This window comes from Bufo gargarizans, chromosome 2 (assembly GCF_014858855.1).
Source record: "Bufo gargarizans isolate SCDJY-AF-19 chromosome 2, ASM1485885v1, whole genome shotgun sequence".
Taxonomy (NCBI): Eukaryota; Metazoa; Chordata; class Amphibia; order Anura; family Bufonidae; genus Bufo; species Bufo gargarizans.
The window spans coordinates 329,689,229-329,711,956 of NC_058081.1; the positions used below are offsets into that span (position 1 = coordinate 329,689,229).

Genomic DNA, 22,728 nt, shown 5'->3' on the forward strand with positions numbered 1-22,728 from the left:
ATACACGTCAAAAAGAGCTGTAATCTTCTCACTTCACCACACAATGGCTAATATGGCATTCCCCCCCCCCGCTATAACAAGCTAGAAAATGCTTTAGAACATATAACTGCACCACACAAGGGCAAATAAGACGTAGAAATATTTCCTTAAAATAATCCATGTTAATGGCTGAATCAAACAGCACTTGCACCCCAATAACAAGAACGGTTTGCTGGAATTACAGAGCTGTATAATGGCAATTTGGATCCACAGTAAGTGCAGCAAGGTGTAATAGGATTGTTCCTTTTATCCAGGCTGTAAACTTCTCTACTGAACCTTGTTTGGCTTCAATACTGAGTAATGATTTCTCCCTATCCCTTTCCTGATCTTCTATATAGCAAAATAAAAGTTTTAAATGCAAAGTTTTGGTGCAAATCAAATTCCACTTCGTTAACTTCGATTTGCTCATCTGTAGTCTTAAATTAAAGAGTCACCTCTCTGCCTTCCTCCACATTTTTTTATCAGCAAATTGTCCACTACTGTCGCACAACCACTACCTCGGGGTTACTACCTCTCCCCACTCCGTTCAAATAAATATGTTTACGAGATCCATCACCCAAGGGCCTCATCTCTTAAAGGGGTTGTCCGGGATCAAATTTTTTTTTTTTAACTGCTTACTCACTGTTAGTAGCCAAATCTATCTTCCTAAGATGTTTTTAGGTAGCTTTTGCACTGCTGCATGGCTCCCACAGTCCCCAGCAGACTGTGTACATATCTGTTTATGTATGCCATCACTTCCTGCTGCAGTGCATTGTGGCTCTCAGTGCAGATCAGCAGCTCCTGGTTTCTACAGTGTAAGATCACCTCCCTGCACCCGCCCCCCTCATACATATTCAGCCTCCTCCATAGATCCACCCCCTTCATACATATTCAGCCTCCTCCACTCCTCCATAGATCCACCCCCCCTCTTACATATTCCTCCCCCATAAACCCCTCCCTGCTCTGTCTCTTGCACATGTCTTGTGCTCAGTGTTTGCAGACAGTGAACTAACAGGGAGCAGCTCCATCTTTCCACAATGGTAGATCATTTTTAGTTGTGTGTGTACATTCATCATTACAATAACCAATTACTAGTAATATATCTTAGCATTGCTAATGTTTTACAATTTCAATAGTTTTGCTCTGCTACACAGTAAGGCTATTTTCACACTCACGTTTGGTGTGGATCCATCATGGATGGATCCGCACCGATAATACAAACTGCTGCATCCGCTCAGAATAGATCAGTTTGTATTATCTTTACCTTAGCCAATATGGATCCATCTTGAACACCATTAAAAGTCAATGGGAGATGGATCCATTTTCTATGGTGCCAGATTGTCATAAAAAACAGATCTGTCCCCATTGACTTAGGGCTCTTTCACACTGGCGTTTTTGCTTTCCATCCTAGAGTTCCGTCCTCTGGGCTCCAGGACGGAAAGATACTGATCAGGATTATCCCCATGCATTCTGAATGGAGAGAAATCCCTTCAGGATGCATCAGGATGGCTTCCGTTCAGTATGTGAACGTTTTTTGGACGTTGACAAAACCGTATCATGCTGCACATTTGTCTCCGTCCAAAAATCCGGAAGACATGCCATAACGCCGGATCCGGAATTAATGTCCATTGAAGAGCATTAATCCGGACCCGACGTTTACCTTTTATGAATGGTTACCATGGTAGCCAGGGCACTAAAGTCCCGGCTGCCATGGTAAAGTGTAGTGGGGAGGCAGGGGACAAGTATACTTGCCGTCCGTGCGGCTCCCGAGTCCCGGGGCGCTCCACAATGACGTCAGAGCGCCCCATGAGCATGGATCACGTGATCCATGCAAGTGGGGTGCTCTGATGTCATTGTGGAGCGCCCCAGGACCCGCACGGACTGTAATTTTACCGCTCCCCCGCTCCACACTACTTACTATGGCAACCAGGACTTTAATAGCGTCCTGGCTGCCATAGTAACACTGAAAGCATTTTGAAGACTGATCAGTCTTCAAATGCTTTCAGTTGTCTTGCGCTGTGACAGATCCGGCGGGCATTTCCGGCGACGTAAGTGCACGCCGGATCCACACAACACAATTGTGAAAGAGCCCTACATGAGCGCTTGGCAGCTGTAGACATCTCTGTTGGTCCCATGTTCATATGTGCCCGCATTGCTGAGAAAAATGATGTGAAAGAGGCCTAAGGCTACTTTCACACTTGCGTTCAGGTGTCCGCTCGTGAGCTCCGTTTGAAGGGGCTCACGAGCGGCCCTGAACGCAGCCGTCTGGCCCTAATGCATTCTCAGTGGAGGCAGATCCACTGAGAATGCATCCGCCTGCCAGCGTTGTTTGTAAAGATTCAGTTTTTTATCACGCGGGTGGAAAACGCATCAAAACGCATTGCACCCATGCGGAAAAAAGTGAACAACTAAACGCAATTGCAGCCAAAACTGACTGAACTTGCTTGCAAAATGGTGCGAGTTTCACTAAACGCACTCTGAACGCATCTGGAACTAATCCGCAACGCCCGTGTTAAACCAGCCTTACAGAATTATAGCAGCTTTGAAACAAAAAAAATATTGTTTTAGTGTGTCCATAGTCTGAGAGCCACCGTTTTTTTATTTTTTGACCGATTGTGTGGCTACTTTCACACTAGCGTTCGGCTGTCCGCTCGTGAGCTCCGTTTGAAGGGGCTCACGAGCGGCCCCGAACGCTTCCGTCCAGCCCTGATGCAGTCTGAATGGATGCGGATCCGCTCAGACTGCATCAGTCTGGCGGCGTTCAGCCTCCGCTCCGCTCAGCAGGCGGACACCCGAACGCTGCTTGCAGCGTTCGGGTGTCCACCTGGCCGTGCGGATCCGTCCAGACTTACAATGTAAGTCAATGGGGACGGATCCGCTTGAAGATGCCACAATATGGCTCAATCTTCAAGCGGATCCGTCCCCCATTGACTTTCAATGTAAAAGTCTGGACGGATCCGTCCGAGGCTAATTTCACACTTAGCTTTTTTTTGCCAATTTAATGCAGACGGATCCGTTCTGAACGGAGCCTCCGTCTGCATTAATATGATCGGATCCGTTCAGAACGGATCCGATCGAACGCTAGTGTGAAAGAGTTATTCATTTTTTGCGGGTTGAGGTGACGGTTTGATTAGTACTATTTTGGGGGACATGCGCCTTTTTGAACGCTTGTTGAAGCACTTTATGTGATGTTAGGTAAAAAAAAAATAAGGCTTTTTTTTTAAACAGTTTTTATGATATTTTTTAAGGTGTTTTTCGGACATGGTGTGCAATGTGATATATTTATGGGGCCGGTTGTTACGGACAAGGCAATACCAAATATATATATTTTTTTTTTATTCATTTAATTTTTTTAAGGAATAAATGACAATTTTTATTTTTTATTCAAATTTATTTGTTACAGTTTGAATTTGTATGCACGTTCCCTTTTTTCAGTTAAACTTTTTTTTGCTGTCACTTTTACTTTTTTTTCATTACTTTTTTTAATACTTTCACTTTAATACAGTGCATTGCAATAGTCATCTATTTCAATGCACTGTATTGTCAATGCTACTTTTGCACTAAGGCTAATCAGACCCGGTCTGATTAGCCTTAGGTCCATAGCAACCAGGACGCCTTTGTTAGGCGTCCGGTTGCCATGGCAACGATCGCGCCGCTACAGGGGCGCGATAGTAGAGAGAGGCAGCTTCACATGGATGCGGCACCAGCAGAGTGTTAGCTGTTATAGTTACAGCTAACGCTCTCTGCTGCCATCAGGAATCAGCTACACAAGGAGCGGACGGATCGAGGGAGGGGGGCGATCACTCTGCTGCCATCAGGAATCAGCTACACAAGGAGCGGACGGATCGAGGGAGGGGGGGGCGATCACTCTGCTGCCATCAGGAATCAGGTACACAAGAAGCGGACGGATCGAGGGAGGGGGGGGGGGCGAGGGGGCGATCACTCTGCTGCCATCAGGAATCAGCTACACAAGGAGCGGACGGATCGAGGGAGGGGGCGATCACTCTGCTGCCATCAGGAATCAGCTACACAAGGAGCGGACGGATCGAGGGAGGGGGTGATCACTCTGCTGCCATCAGGAATCAGCTACACAAGGAGTGGACGGATCGAGGGGGGGGGGGGCGAGGGGGCGATCACTCTGCTGCCATCAGGAATCAGCTACACAAGGAGCGGACGGATCGAGGGAGGGGGCGATCACTCTGCTGCCATCAGGAATCAGCTACACAAGGAGCGGACGGATCGAGGGAGGGGGTGATCACTCTGCTGCCATCAGGAATCAGCTACACAAGGAGTGGACGGATCGAGGGAGGGGGGGGGGCGAGGGGGCGATCACTCTGCTGCCATCAGGAATCAGGTACACAAGGAGCGGACGGATCGAGGGAGGGGGGGCGGGGGGGCGATCACTCTGCTGCCATCAGGAATCAGCTACACAAGGAGCGGACGATCGATCTGCATTTGTCATAGTTCTCTGCTGCCATCACTAAAGGAGCGAACGGATGGGGGGGGGCGATCGCATTGGGGGAGCATTTTACACATGTCGCATCCATGTGGTTGCGACAACAGCAGGGTGTTAGCGTTAGCTGTCACACTGTCACAGCTCGGCATTTGTAATATATAGGAGTGCATTGGGGGAGCATTTTACACATGTCGCAACCACATGAATGCGACACCAGCAGGAGCAGACGGATCGAGGGGGGACTTACTTGAATTACATTAGACTCTGACTGCAACTGAATGCCGGCAAGGGACTACTCTGATTGGTCCCTTGTCGGCGCCCAGTGACGTCTGGAGGGGCGGAGCTTAGCACAATCTTGGCCTGGAGAGTTACTGCCCCTCCCAGACTTTGCATAATTAATTAGACTGTCAGTGACGTCACCGGGCTCACTGAGCAGCGGAAGAGGAAGCTTTCCTCCCCTGCAAGGGACCCGGTACGTCACTGACTGAAAGGAATCAGTTACTTCCTGCCAGAAAGGTTTTGGATAAAAAGGGTACTTGGAAACATGCTAAAAAGGTAGGACATGGGTGTATGTAACGTGGGTGTATGTGCAATGCTATTAAACAATGGTCCCTAATCCCGGACAACCCCTTTAAATATATGACCTCCTTTCCTCCCATGCCTACTTGATAGAAAATAAACATCTATATATGCAGAAATGGGGAAAGTGGCTCAACAAAGAGCTTACACCAGACCTATGGAATATGGTTTGGTCCAGAGCTTTTCTAGCTCCTCTTGTATGGTTTATAAGGAGAACTAGCTGAAAATATTGATGCATTGGTACCATACTCCTGAAGTGTCACGTGCCCTCAACAGCTCTATCCCTAATATTTGCTGGAGATGCTTGGCCGGTGGTGCCTCAATCTATCACTTGTTTTCGGAATGTCCTCATATACTACCCTTCTAGAGTATGGTTACTTCTGTTAAAAAGACAATCCTGGTATACACAATGGTTTTGGACCCACTTATATGCTTACTAAATGTCCCCCCAGAGGATTAGGAAGACATGGCTCCACGCTGCTCCTTCATTTGCTTACTGCGGCAAAGTGCCTTATAGCTTATAACTCAACGGTCGTGTGCATGAGGCCTAAAGTTGAAAAATAAATTAAAGATTCACCTCAATTGTGTGAGTCTGCTGAGTACCCCTGCTATACTGATCGAATTGGTAACCTACTTCAAGCACTTCAAAACATTCATGAGAGCCATGATTTTCCAGTACATTTAGGCCTCATGCACACGACCGTTCCATTTTTTGCGGTCTGCAAACCAAGGATCCACAAAAAACTGAAGCCGCCCGTGTGCCTTCCACAATTTGCGGCTCGGATGCGGACCCAAACAACAGCCGTGTGCATGAGGCCTTATTCCCACATTGATATATCTCTGTAATTTTTGATTCGAAAAATTTTTTGTGTAAGAAACACAAAGGGTCCACATATCGACAAAATTCCCCCTAGTATATTGACCACTTACTTGAAACTTCTCATATCTTCCATGTGGCGGCTTCCAAGATAAGTAAATGGAATGTTCTTCTTGACCAACAACTTCCATAGCTGATGGTGGCTCAGGATCTACAATGAAAATCCATTAAAACTGATTATTCCCTGCATTTTATTTCTCTAGTTTGGTAGCATGGATAAGTCGCATGGGTCACTTGGAACATAATATTTGACTTACGGCTTCAACAAATTGAAGTAGACTATTTCCTATTTTTTGGGCTAAACTGTATCACGATTACTTATGAATTCTTTATTTACCTGTACTGAGCTTTAAAACTGCAGGGGAGCTTTGCTTCAATCCACATCTTGTTATAATACTGATAACATATTCAAAACCAGGTAACAGGCCAGTAAAAATGTAATGTCTGCAAAAACACAAAAATGTTACATAAATTGCTTTAATTGGTAAAGTACAAGTGCAAAATAGCAAAACATTTTGTTTTCAAACAAACACTTGGATCTGAATATTTTTGTAATTGCATGTAATTAAAACTTTGGTATAACCACTAAGTTATTCAGTGAAATCTATATAGCGCCACCTATTGTTTTCTGATTTTCTAATTCTCCGTCAATCTCACTGAAGTGGACACACATGCCAAGTTCCATCCTTCAACTGCCACCAGCTGCAGCAGAAAGTACACACCCCCTTAGCTGCTAGGTCGAAATAAATCAAGCAGGGCAATTGTAGTAATGAATGGTCTTTTGCATCTATGTGAGGTACAGGGATGGTTCTAGATTGGTTAGAAAGAGATTGTCATGTATTATATGATGTCTAATTTTCGTTTTTTACATTAATTGTGGGATAACCCCTTTAAAAGGACATGAAGAAATGCTATGTTATATAATGTTAAACAGTTTAGTTAAATGACTCTTTTGTCATTAGGTATCCAAGAGACATAATTTAACTACACTGTGCTATGGGCAACAAGCTACATATTTATCAATATAATCTACCATACAGGAATACAGTACCAGGCTAGTACATGGTACTTATTTCTAGTGTTGAGCAAATCAAAGTCAAATGAATTGACTTGGATCCGAATTTCAGGAAAATTTTGATTTGCCACAAAGCTGAATTTCCTCGTGCTTCGTGGTAACAAATCAATTTTCCCTGAAATGAAAGTAAAAAACAAAAAAAATACATATTGACCTCATCTATTGTGTACAAAGAGGCCGTTGCTGCCATTTTGATTGAAGATACCGCACACAATCTTGCATGGCACGCCTGGCCAGCGTGGAAACATCATCACGTACCTGTGCAAGATTTCATGTGGTCTCTTCAATTAAGTTGGCCGCGAAGGCCTCTATGTAGACAAATGGATAAGGTTAGTATTTTTTTTTATTTTTACCTTGATTAACCCCTGAATGGCCTAAATAGTAGCCTCAGATGCCGCGATCAGCGATGAATGCGGCATATGAAGGGTTCAATGATGGGGGAGGCGCAATTGCCGTTTTGTCATGAATTGAATTTCTTTGTGAAGTTCGGCAAAGCAGGCAAATCTAATTTTTTATAAATTCACTCATCTCTACTTATTTCCAAAACTTTTCTTAGTAATTTTTTTTTGTAAAAGTATATTTTAAAAAAAAAGTAGTTTTCTTCATAACCCAAACCCAAGAAGATGAAATGCAAAGATTTATTCTGTGGGGTCCTACCTCTAGAGAACTATTTTAGGTATGGTCACTGGTGATTTTCTGTCCCTGACAAACAAACTAGTGACATTGAAGGATCAAACCTAAAACTTACTGTTTCTATAATTTATACCCATTTGCTGATAAGCACAGTGTTCACTAAAACTATAGTGCAAGGACCACACACAGCAGCCCAAATCTTATCTTTCATGATCATATGAATATAATATTAAATATGGGTAAAGTTTAGTTATCATTTGATTAGAAACTATAACTGTGAATAAAATAATGTAAAATATAAAACATTAAACAATAGTTAAAAAAAAATACCTTTCACTTGGTTGGACCATTTCAGTTTTGATGGTGTTTTCAGCTTTCAAGGAAATGATGTATCCATCAAACAGACCAGAAGTCAGTTGCCAGTTGACGATTATTGATGTTGTATCCGTTGTGTAGTTTACATATGTTACTGAACTGGGAGCTTATAACAAAAGCAATTAATGTAATTATAGTACAAATACATAACCAAAACTATTACAAGGAATCTGTCACAAGGAAATACACTGATAAGCCAGGCACCATGTCTTGTAGGGCTAACTCATCTGAATGTAACAATACCTTGCATTTAGTGATCCGTTGCTACATTCTGGAGAAAAACTTCTTATATCCATATGACAATGAGCAGTTAAGTGCACCAAGGGCGGGTCTCAGCCACTCGATCCACCTTTGCTTGATTCACAGGGCTAAGGAAAACAATGGATTGGCTGTCAGAGGAAGCAGGAGGAGCAAGGGTGTACAGAGTGGCTTGGGTCCACCCTCGGTGCACTGAACTGCACTTTTTCTCCAGAATGAAGCAACAGATCGCCAAGTAAAAGATATCATTACATTCAGCGGAGATAGCCCTACAAGGCACTGTTGCTGGTTTAACAGTTAATTACCTGGTGACAGACCTTCCTTAACTCAAGTCAATGGGAAATTAACTGGAATATAAATAATTTTATTAAATGCTTATTTTATATTAGAAATCTCGGTAATTCTAATTACCAAGCACAGTATTGAAATAGCTTGATCCAGTCAATTTACTTAACTGCACCAACATGTCCATGCCCTTCCATTATACATTTCATTAAAGGCCACTAATAGGAGCATTTGTTATTCGGGTAAGTAGTCCATTAATGAGCAAACCCTATTCTATGCAATGCTTTTATGGTGAGACACTTACTTGTTTGAATTTGTAATGTAACGGGCACACTATCTCTAAAGAACTGTTTCTCTGTGGATACTGAGAATGTGTAGGTTGTGCCAGGCGTTAACTGCGTAAACACTGCTGACTTTTGGGTGACTTTTTGCACCTGAAATTAGACAGTATTAAAACGATTGTTAATTAGAATTATGGCGTTTGTCACATTCTTTCAGTCTTTATTAGTAAAAATGACAGCACAATTTTTTTCTGCCATATTAACAAAATAAAAGGGGTTCTCTGATCTCATAATTAATATTTTTTTATCTGTCCAGGGTACTCCAGACACTTTATATATTTGCCCTATATACATGTTTTTCCTGTTTTTGGCATCACTGCATCCTGGCAGGAAATTCACATGGCTTACTTTCTTTTTGCATCAGCTTCCTGCTGGGCTTGCTACCCAAGCCCAGCATTCTTTGCTCTCTAAAGTTTTCCAGGACTTCCACTGCCTAACTAAGATGGAGGTGAGATGTAGGGACATGGGATTACTGCAGATGGGACAGTGTGACATTACAGAACAAGAATGCTGGGTTTGGTTAGTAAACCCAACAGTAAGCTGATGAAAACAGGAAGTAAGCCACATAAACATCCTGCCAGGATGATGTGATGCCGAGAACAGAGGAAGGAATGTGCTTACATGAAGAACAGGCATATTGTGCAGAAATATGCAGTGTTGGGGTAATCTAGGCAGATAAAAATCATATTTATTATGGGTCCGGAGAACCACTTTAACAAAACTGCAATCAAAGTGTTACAGAAATGCAGTCTGTGAGCATACATTTAGGTTTTGCTTGGCCTGAACATGTATAATAAATTGAATTTATTAATCATTCATAACCACTGCTTATCTGAGTTGTCCGGGTTCTAGATATTGATGACCAATCCTTTAAAACATACTAAGGAAACTGAAAATAGAAAGTAACCCAAAAGGGAAAGTAGATTGTGAAGGTGACATTGTTAAAGGGAATCTGTCTACACATTCATAGACTAGTATATGCAGTAATACATGTAGTTTTAATTGCACACAGCATGGGAATGGGGGGCAGTAGTAAAATAAAAAATGTGGTTTCCTCTGCAGTACTATGTATGTATTACTGCAGATAAGGGCTCATGCACACAGCCGCTGCCCGGCCGTGGCCGTATTGCGGGCCGCATACAGGGGGTCAGAAATACACAGGCACCCGCCGTGTGTATCCCGTATCACTTGAATGGGTCCGTAATCCGATGTGGAATGGAGACACGGATCGGAAGCCCACGGAAACACTACGGTTTTGCTGTGCGGACCGTCGGATGCGGATCGCAGACCCCATTTAAGTGAATGGGTCGTGATCCGCATGCGGCTGCCCCACGATCGGTGTCCATGCATTGCGGACAGCAATTTGCTGTCCGCAGCATGGGCCCGGCCAGCACACAGTCATGCATGAGCCCTAATAGTCCAGAATCGTCGTGACAGATTCCCTTTAACTAAAAATCACAGTAAAATACCATAACAGTCTAATAGCTCAAACTGTAAGGCCATCTACTATATCTGGGAAATAAGCTCATGTTATTACTGTGCAACCTCAAATGCAAAGAAATACATTCCAGAATGTACGGTATTAGTAAAGAAAAATAAAAAATAAACTGACATTGCTTTGGAATATCGGTGGAACAAGAAAGTACCTTGCTAAGTAGAGAAATACCAATAAAACAAACCTGCCATTCATATATAGTTGCAAAGAAGAGTGAACCCTTTGAATTACCTGGATTTTTGCATTGATTACCTAAACAATGTGGTCCGATTATTATTAAAGAGGACCAGTCACCTCTCCGGACAAGTCTGTTTCATTAAACACGATTATTCCTCATGTAGTAACAAGTCTGGAGCATCTTTTCATATAGCTCCTATCCTAGCAATCATGTGATCGCTGGTGTTTGGGTAACTGCATGACCTGCTGGGTCTTAGTAGATCCAGATCAACTCTGCAGTGAGGTCGAACTACCTTGAACAATCTCTGGGGGATGTATTACCCCTCAAACTACTGCTAATATGTCAGCCCCAGTAACAGGAGAAATCAGCAATAATAAGTGTGATTAAATGCAACCGAATGGTCTTATATGAATGTATAGGGGAAACAAAGTATAAAATAAAAAAGTATAAAATAAAGATAAAATAATAATAAAAATGTTACCACTAGCCCAATCTGCAATTTCTAACACTGCTCATAGCGAATGTGACACATAAATTAGGAAGACATAAATTTCAAGTGATGGTTGATTTTTCATTTTGACCGGAGTGGTCCAATAACCAGATGAAAAACAAGTTATGGTTTTCAAAGACAAATGTACAAAAAAAATGGAAAATGCTTTTGGTCAGGAACCGGGGTAAATGGTCTGGTCTTGCAGTTTTAATGAATCTGCACATGAGTATTGAAGAAAAAATGTTGTGGCACTCTGTTGGTGGTACGCTACTGGAAGTCGGGTTCCCTTTATCCATTGGCAGAGGTTCTCTGCTATCCATGCAGTCTTTCTAGCGGTACCAGTCTGATGAAGTATGCAAATTAGCTCTTAACCAGCTCTGCCTCTAATGCCACCAGATTTAAGAAGGCTATCCTATAAGTCAATGCTCAACCTCATCTGCAGACAGCTCATCAGTGCAGAGCAGAGACTACTGGTTTAACTGGCTGAGAGGCCTAGGTCAGGATTTGGGGGTGTAGGAGAGTACCTGGGGTGGTAGTAGACGGCAGGTACGTGCCACCGGGGGTCCTGGCACCGGTGGAGTAAGAGCCAGAAATGTGCATATTGCAGCGGTTATGCTGTTAACACAGCGGATCCGGGCCGGCTCTTATTGGGAGCAGGCAGATATGCGGGCGGGTGCCTGTCTCCCCACGGTCCAGGCCAGGTTTTGCAGGGAAGGGTTAAAACCTGACCAGCAACAAGGGTGTGGTGTGCAATGTGAAGCTTCTGTGTTCTCTGGCTGTGAGAGTGAGAAGTGGAGGTGAGCTGGGCTGTGTGCTGAGGCCTGTGGAGGACTGTGCAGGATCCTGCAGCTGAAACCAGGAGGGATCCGTGTCCTTTGGCTAGAAGCAAGACCCATGGACTTACTTCACCAAGGAGAAAAAGGTGACATTACTCCTGGCTTTAAATAGACTTTGCTTTATGTGACTGAAACAGGCCTCAAGTAGCCTGCAGCAGGGACTTGCTGTGTTTGAACTATTATTTTGCTGTTGTGTGGGACCACCCTCCCTATGAACTGCACCATCTTTCACAAATATGCACCGTGTGAATAAACAAAGCATCGTGTTTTACACCAAGACCATTCTGTGTTGCTTCTATACTGCACTCGCTACCACTGCCTACCAGAGCGGATCCCCACAATTTGGTGGCTTCAGCGGGCAAACGGCAGTGAGGCCGGAAATTGTGTTGTTTGGACTGTATGTCATATATTAAGCCGGCAAGTTTTGTGGCTCCAGATAAGATGGAGGAGGCCATTAGACACTTGGTGCAAAGTAATGAGGAGGCTACTCGGAGACATGAGGAAGCCCGGAGAGACCAGCGGCAGTTGAATAGTCTAGTGGCCCAGCAACTGGCGACTATGCAGGAGTCCATGCGTGTGTTACAACAACAAGCCGTCCCAGGGGGGACCGCAGTCCTACCTGCTGCCCGGGATAAGGTGCGCTCAGCATTAAGAAAGATGGGCCCCGAAGAGGATATCGAGGCGTTCCTGATGGTCTTCGAACGCACTGCGGAACAGGAAAGGTTACCGGCAGAACAGTGGGCCGAAGTAGTGGCGCCATTTTTAGTGGGAGACGCACAAAAGGCCTACTTCGACCTCAGTCAGGAGGAAGCCAAAAGCTATAAGAGGCTGAAGGGGGAGGTGTTGGCTCGTCTTGGGGTTAATACCTATGTGCATGCACATCGAGTCTACCGGTGGGCCTTCTCCGAGTCCCGGCCTGCTCGGTCCCAGGCCTATGACCTGTTACACCTGGTAAGAAAATGGCTGCAGCCTGAGACATTGAGCCCCTCGCAGATGGTGGAACGGGTGGTGGTTGATCGTTTGGTGCGCACACTGCCAAGGGCCATACAGCGCTGGGTTGGTCAGGGAGACCCCGGCAACCTGGATCAGTTAGTAAGCCTTGTTGAGAGGTATGTGGCAACCCAGGACTTGGTGCGGGACTCAACGCAGGCGCAGGAATCCCGTCGGGCTCCCTCTCAGGCTAGGGATCCGGAAAAAGGGACCCAACCACAAAGGGGGGGGAAGGCTAGTCCTACTCCAGGGAAGAGAGACCGGGGAGGGACCACGGGGATTCAATGTTGGCACTGCCACGGCCTGGGACATAGGGCAGCGAACTGTCCTCAAACACCTGAACCCATGGACTGCGGGTTCGCTCGCCGATCCTCTTTCTTTGCCCAGCCTGTATGTACCGCGGATGCCAGGCCGACCACCGATATGCCACCTCTGTGCCAAGTCTTGGTCAATGGGCATCCGATTAATGCTTTGCTGGACTCTGGGAGCCTGGTGACCCTAGTGCATGAGTCCTTAGTGTCTGAGACACTCCCAGAGAAGCAAACCCTGTCCATTGTCTGTATCCATGGGGACCGCCGGGAGTACCCCACTGCCAGGGTTACCATGTCCGTGTTGGGCAAAGAGGTGCAGCATGTCGTCGGAGTGGGACGCCAAATCCCTTATGCCGCCATACTGGGAAGGGATTTTCCTTTGTTCTGGACTCTATGGAAGAGCAATATGCCTTCCCTTAGGGACAGACGACAATCGGGCCCAGTGCCCGAGGATCCCGATGCAGGGATACCAGCTGTAGGGGTCACCACATCACCCGTAGAGTGTCATCCCGATAGGTTTCCCCTAGAGGTGTTGGCAGGCGAATCCGTGGAAACCCCGTCCATCCCGGACCTGAAGGTATCCCGTGACACGTTCGGGACCGCCCAGCTCCAGGATCCGACATTATTACGGGCGAGGGAAGGGGTGACAGTGGTAAATGGGGTGGCTCAGCACCCAGGGGCCGACTCGGTGTTTCCCCATCTGGCTTTTAACCAGGACCTGCTGTATAGGGTGGACAAAGTGCAGCACGAGGTAGTGGAGCAGCTGGTGGTACCCCAGCCATACCGCCGTGTGGTATTGGACTTGGCCCACTCCCACGTGCTGGGAGGACATTTGGGCGTAAAAAAAAACCAAGAGCGGATTCTGCAAAGGTTCTATTGGCCCGGGGTTTATGAGGAGGTCAAAAGGTTTTGCCAGTCCTGTCCAGTGTGTCAGATGACGAGCCCCCAGCCCCACTATCGCAGTCCCCTAGTACCCATGCCCATCATCGAGGTCCCCTTCGAAAGAATAGGGATGGATCTGGTAGGCCCCATAAACAAGTCGGCCAGAGGGCACCAGCATATCTTGGTGGTCTTAGACTATGCCACCAGATATCCTGAAGCGATCCCACTACGTCATACTTCTGCTAAGCTCATAGCTAAAGAACTCATGGGTATGTTCGCAAGGGTGGGGATTCCAAAAGAGATCCTGACCGACCAGGGGATGCCCTTCATGTCTAAGGTGACGAGGGAGCTCTGCAAGCTTTTAGGGGTTAAACGGTTGCACACGTCCGTATACCATCCTCAGACCGACGGACTAGTGGAACGCTTTAACAAAACCCTAAAAACTATGCTTAAAAGAACCGTAGCCAAAGACGGAAAGGATTGGGACCTGTTGCTGCCGTACGTATTGTTCGCAGTGCGAGAAGTGCCCCAGGCATCTACGGGATTCTCGCCCTTCGAGCTATTATACGGTCGACGGCCAAGAGGGTTGCTGGACATCGCTAAAGAGGCGTGGGAGCAACAGCCCACCCCCCACAAGAGTATTATAGAGCATATAGAAAAGATGCAGGACCGTATAGAGACAGTCCTACCAATCGTCCGGGAACACATGGAAGCCGCCCAACTGGCACAGAGCCGGGTATACAACTGGAGTGCCCAGGTCCGGACATTTAACCCGGGTGACCGGGTACTGGTGCTAGTCCCCACCATTGACAGTAAGTTTTTGGCACGGTGGCAAGGTCCCTACGAGGTGAAAGAGAAGGTAGGGTCAGTGAATTACAAGATATCCCAGCCAGGCCGGCGGAAGCCGGAACAGGTATATCATGTAAATTTACTGAAATCGTGGAGAGATAGGGAGTGTCTCATTGGGGACAGCCCAAGCACTGTCTTGTCTGCGGGGAAGATCCCAGCTCCACCCGAGGTCCCGGAGGGCACCTCTGCGGTAAAGATAGCGGGTGGTCTGTCGACTAAACAAGCTCAGGAAGCCAAAGAGTTGGTGAGTCGAAATAGGGACGTATTCTCTGAGCTTCCTGGTCGAACTTCGGTAGTCCGACATGACATCGTCACCGAGCCCCACGTCAGGGTACAGTTAAAGCCGTATCGTGTACCGGAGGCCCGGCGACAGGCCATTTCAGAAGAAGTAAGGTCCATGTTGAGGTTAGGGGTGATTGAGGAGTCAAGGAGCGAGTGGGCCAGCCCCATAGTCCTCATCCCAAAACCTGACGGTACTCTGCGCTTCTGCAATGACTTTAGAAAGCTCAACGAAGTGTCGAAATTCGATGCCTACCCCATGCCCCGGGTAGACGAGCTCATAGAACGGCTAGGGAAAGCTCGCTATTTCTCGGTCCTCGACCTCACAAAAGGATATTGGCAGGTGCCTCTCACGGAGGCGGCAAAGGAGAAGACTGCCTTTGTCACCCCCGAGGGGTTATTTCAGTACCAAGTTTTGCCCTTTGGCCTACATGGCGCTCCAGCCACCTTCCAGCGATTGATGGACGTCATCCTACGGCCCCATCGTCCATATGCTTCGGCATATCTGGACGACATCATCGTGTTTAGCCAGGACTGGGAGAGTCACCTGCCCAAGGTACAGGCCGTAGTCGATTCACTTAGAAAAGCTGGACTGACGGCCAACCCAAAAAAGTGTTCGCTCGGGTTCGAAGAGGTCCGGTACCTGGGATACGTGATTGGGCGGGGACTTGTCAAACCCCAGGTAGACAAGGTTGAGGTGATCAAGAGCTGGCCCAGACCTCTTACCACCAAGCAAGTACGTTCGTTCCTAGGGATGATAGGATATTACATGCGCTTTATCCCCAACTTTGCCACAGTAGCGGCCCCATTGACAAGACTTTTAAAGGGGAGGAAGACGGTGATGGTCCGCTGGGATGAGCAGGCGGAGGAGGCATTCTCCCGTTTGAAGTCGGCTCTGTGTGGGTCCCCGGTTTTGGTGACACCCGACTTCACACGGGAATTTGTCGTTCAGACGGACGCCTCTGGAGTGGGCCTAGGGGCAGTACTCTCTCAGGAAATCAGTGGGGAGGAACACCCTGTTGTCTTCCTGAGTCGCAAACTCACCCCAGCGGAAACCAGGTACAGTGTGGTAGAGAGAGAATGCCTGGCCATTAAGTGGGCCCTCGAGTCCCTTAGGTACTATCTGTTAGGGAGAAGGTTCCGTCTGGTGACCGACCATTCCCCTCTCCAGTGGATGAGCCGGGCCAAGGAGGGGAGTGCCCGGGTCACCAGATGGTTCTTGTCCCTCCAGAATTTTAAGTTCAGTGTCGAACACAGGGTATTAGAATGTATGGGCTCTGATGATCCAAAGTAAGTTATTTGCGAAGTCGAGCGTGACTTCGTTGAACAACTTCGGTACTTGATTTTTTAAAGTGGAAAACCACTTTAAAACTTTAAACCGAACTCGGCTTCAGGTCCAACTTGTACCTCAGGACAGAAGTCGAGTTCCGTTTCAAGTTTTAAAGTGGTTTTCCTCTTTAGAAATCCACTACCGAAGTTGTTCAAGGAAATCACGCTTGACTTGACGTGAATAATTTACTTCGGCTCATTGGAGCTTATATATTCTAATACTGTACGGGGACGGATCTCCGTACAGTATTACTCCGAAGTTATGAACAAATCGACTTCGGATGAAGCATCAGAAGCTCGCTTCACTCAACACTAGCCACCATCATGCTGATTAAGGCACTATCCATAAGAAAATATAGGGTCACTAGTTGGGGGGTGGAAGGGTGCCCCAGCACAGTCTGACACGGACCAATGCTTGCTGCCTGTGTGAGACTGTGCAAGGACACCCCCAATTGGTAACATTCAGATTCATTAATAAACTTCCAGTGGCAATAACTGAGGAATGAAGCAACATGTATTTATATAAGATCCAAAATTAATAAATGAACATAGTTACTAAAACAGGCATGTCAGGAGAGTCACAATCTGAAGCACAATGAAAACGTCCACGCAGTTGATGGAAAAAAAAGTCTGGTATAAGGTTAAAACACTATTGCAGTGCAAAAACTATCCAGGATGTAATGGGATATGATAGAGACTGCAGCGTACAAAATACTGATGAACATCACCTCACACTCCTTCCATCTGTGAGGGGTGGATGTATAGTATTCTAATGCACACAGATATAGCTTATATAAGGTGCCAGTCACACAGTTAGGTGTGGAGCTCCATGCCAGCTAACATCCTACTGGTTACTCCTATACTATTAGATCAGATGGGCTGATCCAGCAACCCACAGGTACTGATACCCCCAAAATAATGTCTTGCAGTTGTAGTGTTCATTATTGAGCACATGGATTAAACATCCACTGTACAGGGAGAAAAAGTAAGTGAACCCTTGAATGTAATAACTGTAGATCTGCTGTTCATTGTGACAACACATTGCCATATAGGCTGGCTGCTTGTGTTGTGTGTGCTGGCCATAGACTTCTGTGGGAGTGTGTGAACTGTTCCCTGTGACCTGTATGCTCCTTCTGTTTGTTAATGTTAGGGTTAATGTTTTCCTGGTCCATGTGTCTGAACATCAGGTGGTCAGATGTCTTAATCTGACCATCAGATTCCACCTTTCATTTTCCAAAGAAGTTCTAATTTATAAAAGGTGTAATCTGATTGGTTGTTATGGGTTGTTATGGGACCTTTACACCAGTTTAGATAAATCTGCCTGCTATTCTGACAAGAGAGTTTGTGACTTAAACCCTGACTCTTGGGGTCAGGCTGATTGTTCATCAATGTCTTTGGTTATTTTCTGTTCGTCCTGTAAACGCTATGCTTCCTGTGTGTATTCTGATCCATATGGGACTAGTATGCTCAGGTTCCGGTTGTGAAAACAAATCCCTGCATTTCCTAATGTGGGTGCTAGAATTATGTCCTTGCATTTAGCAAGTATAAGAACTGTTGAACAGTGTTGTTTAGGACAGATCGTCCAAGCAGGTAGGGACAGTGGTCAGGTGAGAATAGGACTGCACTGTTCCTTACCTTTATGTCCAGTTTGATTCTGATTATGTTTTTGTCTTGTACCCTTTGGTGAATAAATCGTTCGTTTTTACCTATTCTGTGTCCTGAAGTCTTGTATAAATATGTTTGGGATATGTTTAGTGGTTCTGCAGAATCCCTAAATGTGACACCAAATCTTTACTGCAGCTGCAAAAATATTTACACAGTACTGAAGATTAATTTTGGACCATTACTGCTTGTAAATGTGTTTCTGGAATGCCTTGCAAAACCCTCTTCAGGTCATGCCACAGCATCTTAATAAGGTTGAGGTCCGGACTCTAACTCTAACTTGGTCATTCCAAAACACAAATCTTTCTTTTTAACCATTCTTCAGTTGATTTACTTTCATTGTCTTGTTCCATCAACCAACATCTCTTCAGCTTTAGGTCATGGACTGCTGCCCTGTAAAATGTTTAGAATTCTCCTGTAAAATGTTAAGAATTTTTTGCTCCCTCAACAATTGCAAGGCATCCAAAGTCCCAATATAGCAAAGCAGCCCCAAATCATGATGCTTTGTCCCCACATTTCATAGTTGGGGTGAGTTCTTTGGCATCCAACTATAGTGTTGTTCATTTGTACTGAAAGGTTCTATGTTTTTCTTATATGTCCATATAACGTTTCCCAGAAGCACTGTGGAACATTCAGGAGCAAACCTGATGAGTGGAAGCAGCTCCTTTGCGGTGTCCTTGTATGAAAACTATTCTTGTTTAGTATTTTTGTAATACAAGACACATGAACAGAATTTTTAGCAGTTTGTGGAGTCTTCTATAAGTCTTTTGCTGTTAACCTTGTTTTTTCTCACCTTGTTTTTTTTAAGTGATCTTATCAGGATTGCCCACTCCTAGGAAGACTAGCAACAGTCATGACTTCTCTCCCTTTGTAGATAATTTATCTACCTGGGGATTGATCATAGGCATGCGCAGCCTATTGCATTAGGATGTGCACCCTAAAGCACAAACACCGCGTGCGTGTATGTATATATATATATATATATATATATATTTATGCCATTAGCCCCCATTATCAGCCCTTATGCCTCATTAGCCCTGTGATGAATACCACACCTCGTGCCCGCTTGACGTCAACCACGTCGAGCTCACGAAACCTGGTATGATCACGGGTTTACCAAAAAACGTGAAGTTACGCCGTCCAGTGGAGCACGTAAGGTCAGGTTGGTATAGTTTACACACACACACCTCCTGTCCACGCGGGTACAGAGAGGCAACAAGCTGAGAGAGCCGTTTCACTGCTGCAGTGAAACAGTGCCTCCTCAGCCCGGGTATCTGCCACCAGTTCTCGTTTGATATAAGCCCGGTCCGCTAACGGGATTATATAAGGTCAGAAACCAACCCGCGGTAGCTTATAACTAGGCCAAAACACGGACGTGGGGATTCGTGATCGAGATACAAGATAGCACAAGATTAAATTATAGATTTAATCGCCGTAAGAGCACACTAGATTTAACACAATATACACAGACAATATATACAGTGGTTTGAGGTTACAGATTACAGGTTATATGGTTACAACAGGGTTAAGCAGTGTAAAAGTCAGTTACCGAGTAAGATGAAAGTTCCTTTGAGATGTTCTTTGCTGGAGTCCACATGAAGGGCCGTGATCTCAGCTATTTCCTGGGTCCCTCTAAACACATTTGTAGGATGTGACCCCTCTTCAGAGAAAGACCCGCCTACTTGCTGGCACCAGACTTTTAACCTGTAGCCAGCCCCTCCCCTCCCGGCCTCAGGGAGGGGTCCACTCCCTCTCTTCTGGGCTGGCAGCAAATGACCCACAAAACCCTTTAGGGTTCATAGCTCCAGACCAGAGGGTCACAGGGAGATGGTTCTGGGACCAATGGACCTGCCTGGGTTCGGGCTACAAGTAGAGCCCAAACCTAGTACCGTTATGTGGTTTCTATGGGGAGATATGGATATCTCCCTACCCTGACCTCATCCCAGTAAACAAAGACCATGGGAACGTACCTCGTGGCCACCAGGACACAAATATGTATCCGGTTTGCACCTGCGATGGCCAGGCGATTCATAATTCCTTATGAAAGGTAGGTGCCAACATGTCTGGGAGGTCTCATTGATCCTGGGCAAGGGTGGATACCCCATGCTGGGGGTTTTCCTGCAGGGTTCAGCTTGGCTCCAAACTGGTGGACTGAGGTGTGACCTTATCCTTGAAGCCTGGACCCCCTGGGGGCTTTCTTCCTTCCCAACTGACACTCAGATGGCTGGGGGGGGGGGTGGAAACTTATTTTGCATGTACACTGAACATGCCAAGAGGTGCATCAAATGACAATCAGGGCTGGGGGGCTTTGAAGCAGGGCCCTCCTGTAAAGTTCACTACCTCCGCTATCTGTCAGCAACTGGGGGTGTGAGGACATGGCTGACAGTAAATATTAATCCATATTCCTCACAAGCCCCCATTATGCCTCTCATTAACCCCCCATGCCTCATTAGCCACCATTATGGCTCATTAGCCCCTATTATGCCTCATTAGTCCCCGTCATCACCCCTTATGCCTCATTAGCCCCCATCATCAGCCCTTGTGCCTCATTAGCCCCCATTATCAGCCCTTATGCCTGATTATCCTCCTTATCAGCCCTTATGCCTCATTAGTCTCCATTATGCCTCTCATTAGCCCCATTATGGCTTTTATTACCCCTCATTATACCTCATTAGCCCCCATTATGCCTCTCATTAGCTCCCATTATGCCTCTCATTACCCTCATTATGCCTCATTAATCCCTATTATGCCTCTCATTAGCCCCATCATACCTCTCATTAGCCCCCATTATGCCTCTCATTAACCCCCATTGTGCCTCTCATTAGCCCCCATTGTGCCTCTCATTAGCCCCCATTATGCCTCATTAGCCCCCATTATGACTCATTAGCCCCCAAATGCCTCATTAGCCCCATTATGCCTCTCATTAGCCTCCATTATGCCCCCAGCAACCTAATTTTTTATAAAATAAAAAAACACTTACCTCTCTGCTCCTGTACGCCGCAATCCTCTTCCTCCTGCTGACGGCTGTGCTCTGAACTGACGAGCACAGCGCGACGTCACAAAGCGCCTCACGCTGTGCGCAGCCCTGCACAGCCAACAGCCGAGGATCAGGAAGCGGTAAGTACATAGCTACTAATGGAAGCGCTTCATTAGTATTCGCCGGCCAGTAGGCTTGATTAGGGTGTGCCCAGGCACACCCGACACACCCTGTGTGCACGCCTATGGGATTGATGTACAGTCGTGGCCAAAAGTTTTGAGAATGACACAAATATTAGTTTTCACAAAGTTTGCTGCTAAACTGCTTTTAGATCTTTGTTTCAGTTGTTTCTGTGATGTAGTGAAATATAATTACACGCACTTCATACGTTTCAAAGGCTTTTATCGACAATTACATGACATTTATGCAAAGAGTCAGTATTTGCAGTGTTGGCCCTTCTTTTTCAGGACCTCTGCAATTCAACTGGGCATGCTCTCAATCAACTTCTGGGCCAATTCCTGACTGATAGCAACCCATTCTTTCATAATCACTTCTTGGAGTTTGTCAGAATTAGTGGGTTTTTGTTTGTCCACCCGCCTCTTGAGGATTGACCACAAGTTCTCAATGGGATTAAGATCTGGGGAGTTTCCAGGCCATGGACCCAAAATGTTAATGTTTTGGTCCCCGAGCCACTTAGTTATCACTTTTGCCTTATGGCACGGTGCTCCATCGTGCTGGAAAATGCATTGTTCTTCACCAAACTGTTGTTGGATTGTTGGAAGAAGTTGCTGTTGGAGGGTGTTTTGGTACCATTCTTTATTCATGGCTGTGTTTTTGGGCAAAATTGTGAGTGAGCCCACTCCCTTGGATGAGAAGCAACCCAACACATGAATGGTCTCAGGATGCTTTACTGTTGGCATGACACAGGACTGATGGTAGTGCTCACCTTTTCTTCTCCGGACAAGCCTTTTTCCTGATGCCCCAAACAATCGGAAAGAGGCTTCATCGGAGAATATGACTTTGCCCTAGTCCTCAGCAGTCCATTCACCATATTTTCTGCAGAAGATCAATCTGTCCCTGATGTTTTTTTTGAGAGAAGTGGCTTCTTTGCTGCCCTTCTTGACACCAGGCCATCTTCCAAAAGTCTTTGCCTCACTGTGCATGCAGATGCGCTCACATCTGCCTGCTGCCATTCCTGAGCAAGGTCTGCACTGGTGGCACTCCGATCCCGCAGCGGAATCCTCTTTAGGAGACGATCCTGGCGCTTGCTGGACTTTCTTTGATGCCCTGAAGCCTTCTTAACAAGAATTGAACCTCTTTCCTTGAAGTTCTTGATGATCCTATAAATTGTTGATTGAGGTGCAATCTTAGTAGCCACAATATCCTTGCCTGTGAAGCCATTTTTATGCAACGCAATGATGGCTGCACGCGTTTCTTTGCAGGTCACCATGGTTAACAATGGAAGAACAATGATTTCAAGCATCACCCTCCTTTTAACAGGTCAAGTCTGCCATTTTAACCCAATCAGCCTGACATAATGATCTCCAGCCTTG

At 45.9% G+C, this 22,728-nt stretch overlaps 1 protein-coding gene across 3 annotated transcripts in view; it reads right to left on the bottom strand.

Annotated features, from left to right (window-relative positions):
- The window catches only part of PTPRQ (protein tyrosine phosphatase receptor type Q), a 530,509-nt gene that overhangs the window by 429,965 nt on the left and 77,816 nt on the right, over positions 1-22,728 (bottom strand). For all 3 annotated transcript variants that reach the window (XM_044280555.1, XM_044280554.1, XM_044280553.1), the window contains exons 13-16: positions 8,861-8,990; positions 7,969-8,119; positions 6,268-6,374; positions 5,984-6,081 (exon numbers count right to left, since the gene is read on the bottom strand). In XM_044280555.1, coding sequence (XP_044136490.1) covers positions 5,984-6,081; positions 6,268-6,374; positions 7,969-8,119; positions 8,861-8,990 — 486 coding nt within the window. The remainder of the gene's footprint in view (positions 1-5,983; positions 6,082-6,267; positions 6,375-7,968; positions 8,120-8,860; positions 8,991-22,728) is intronic.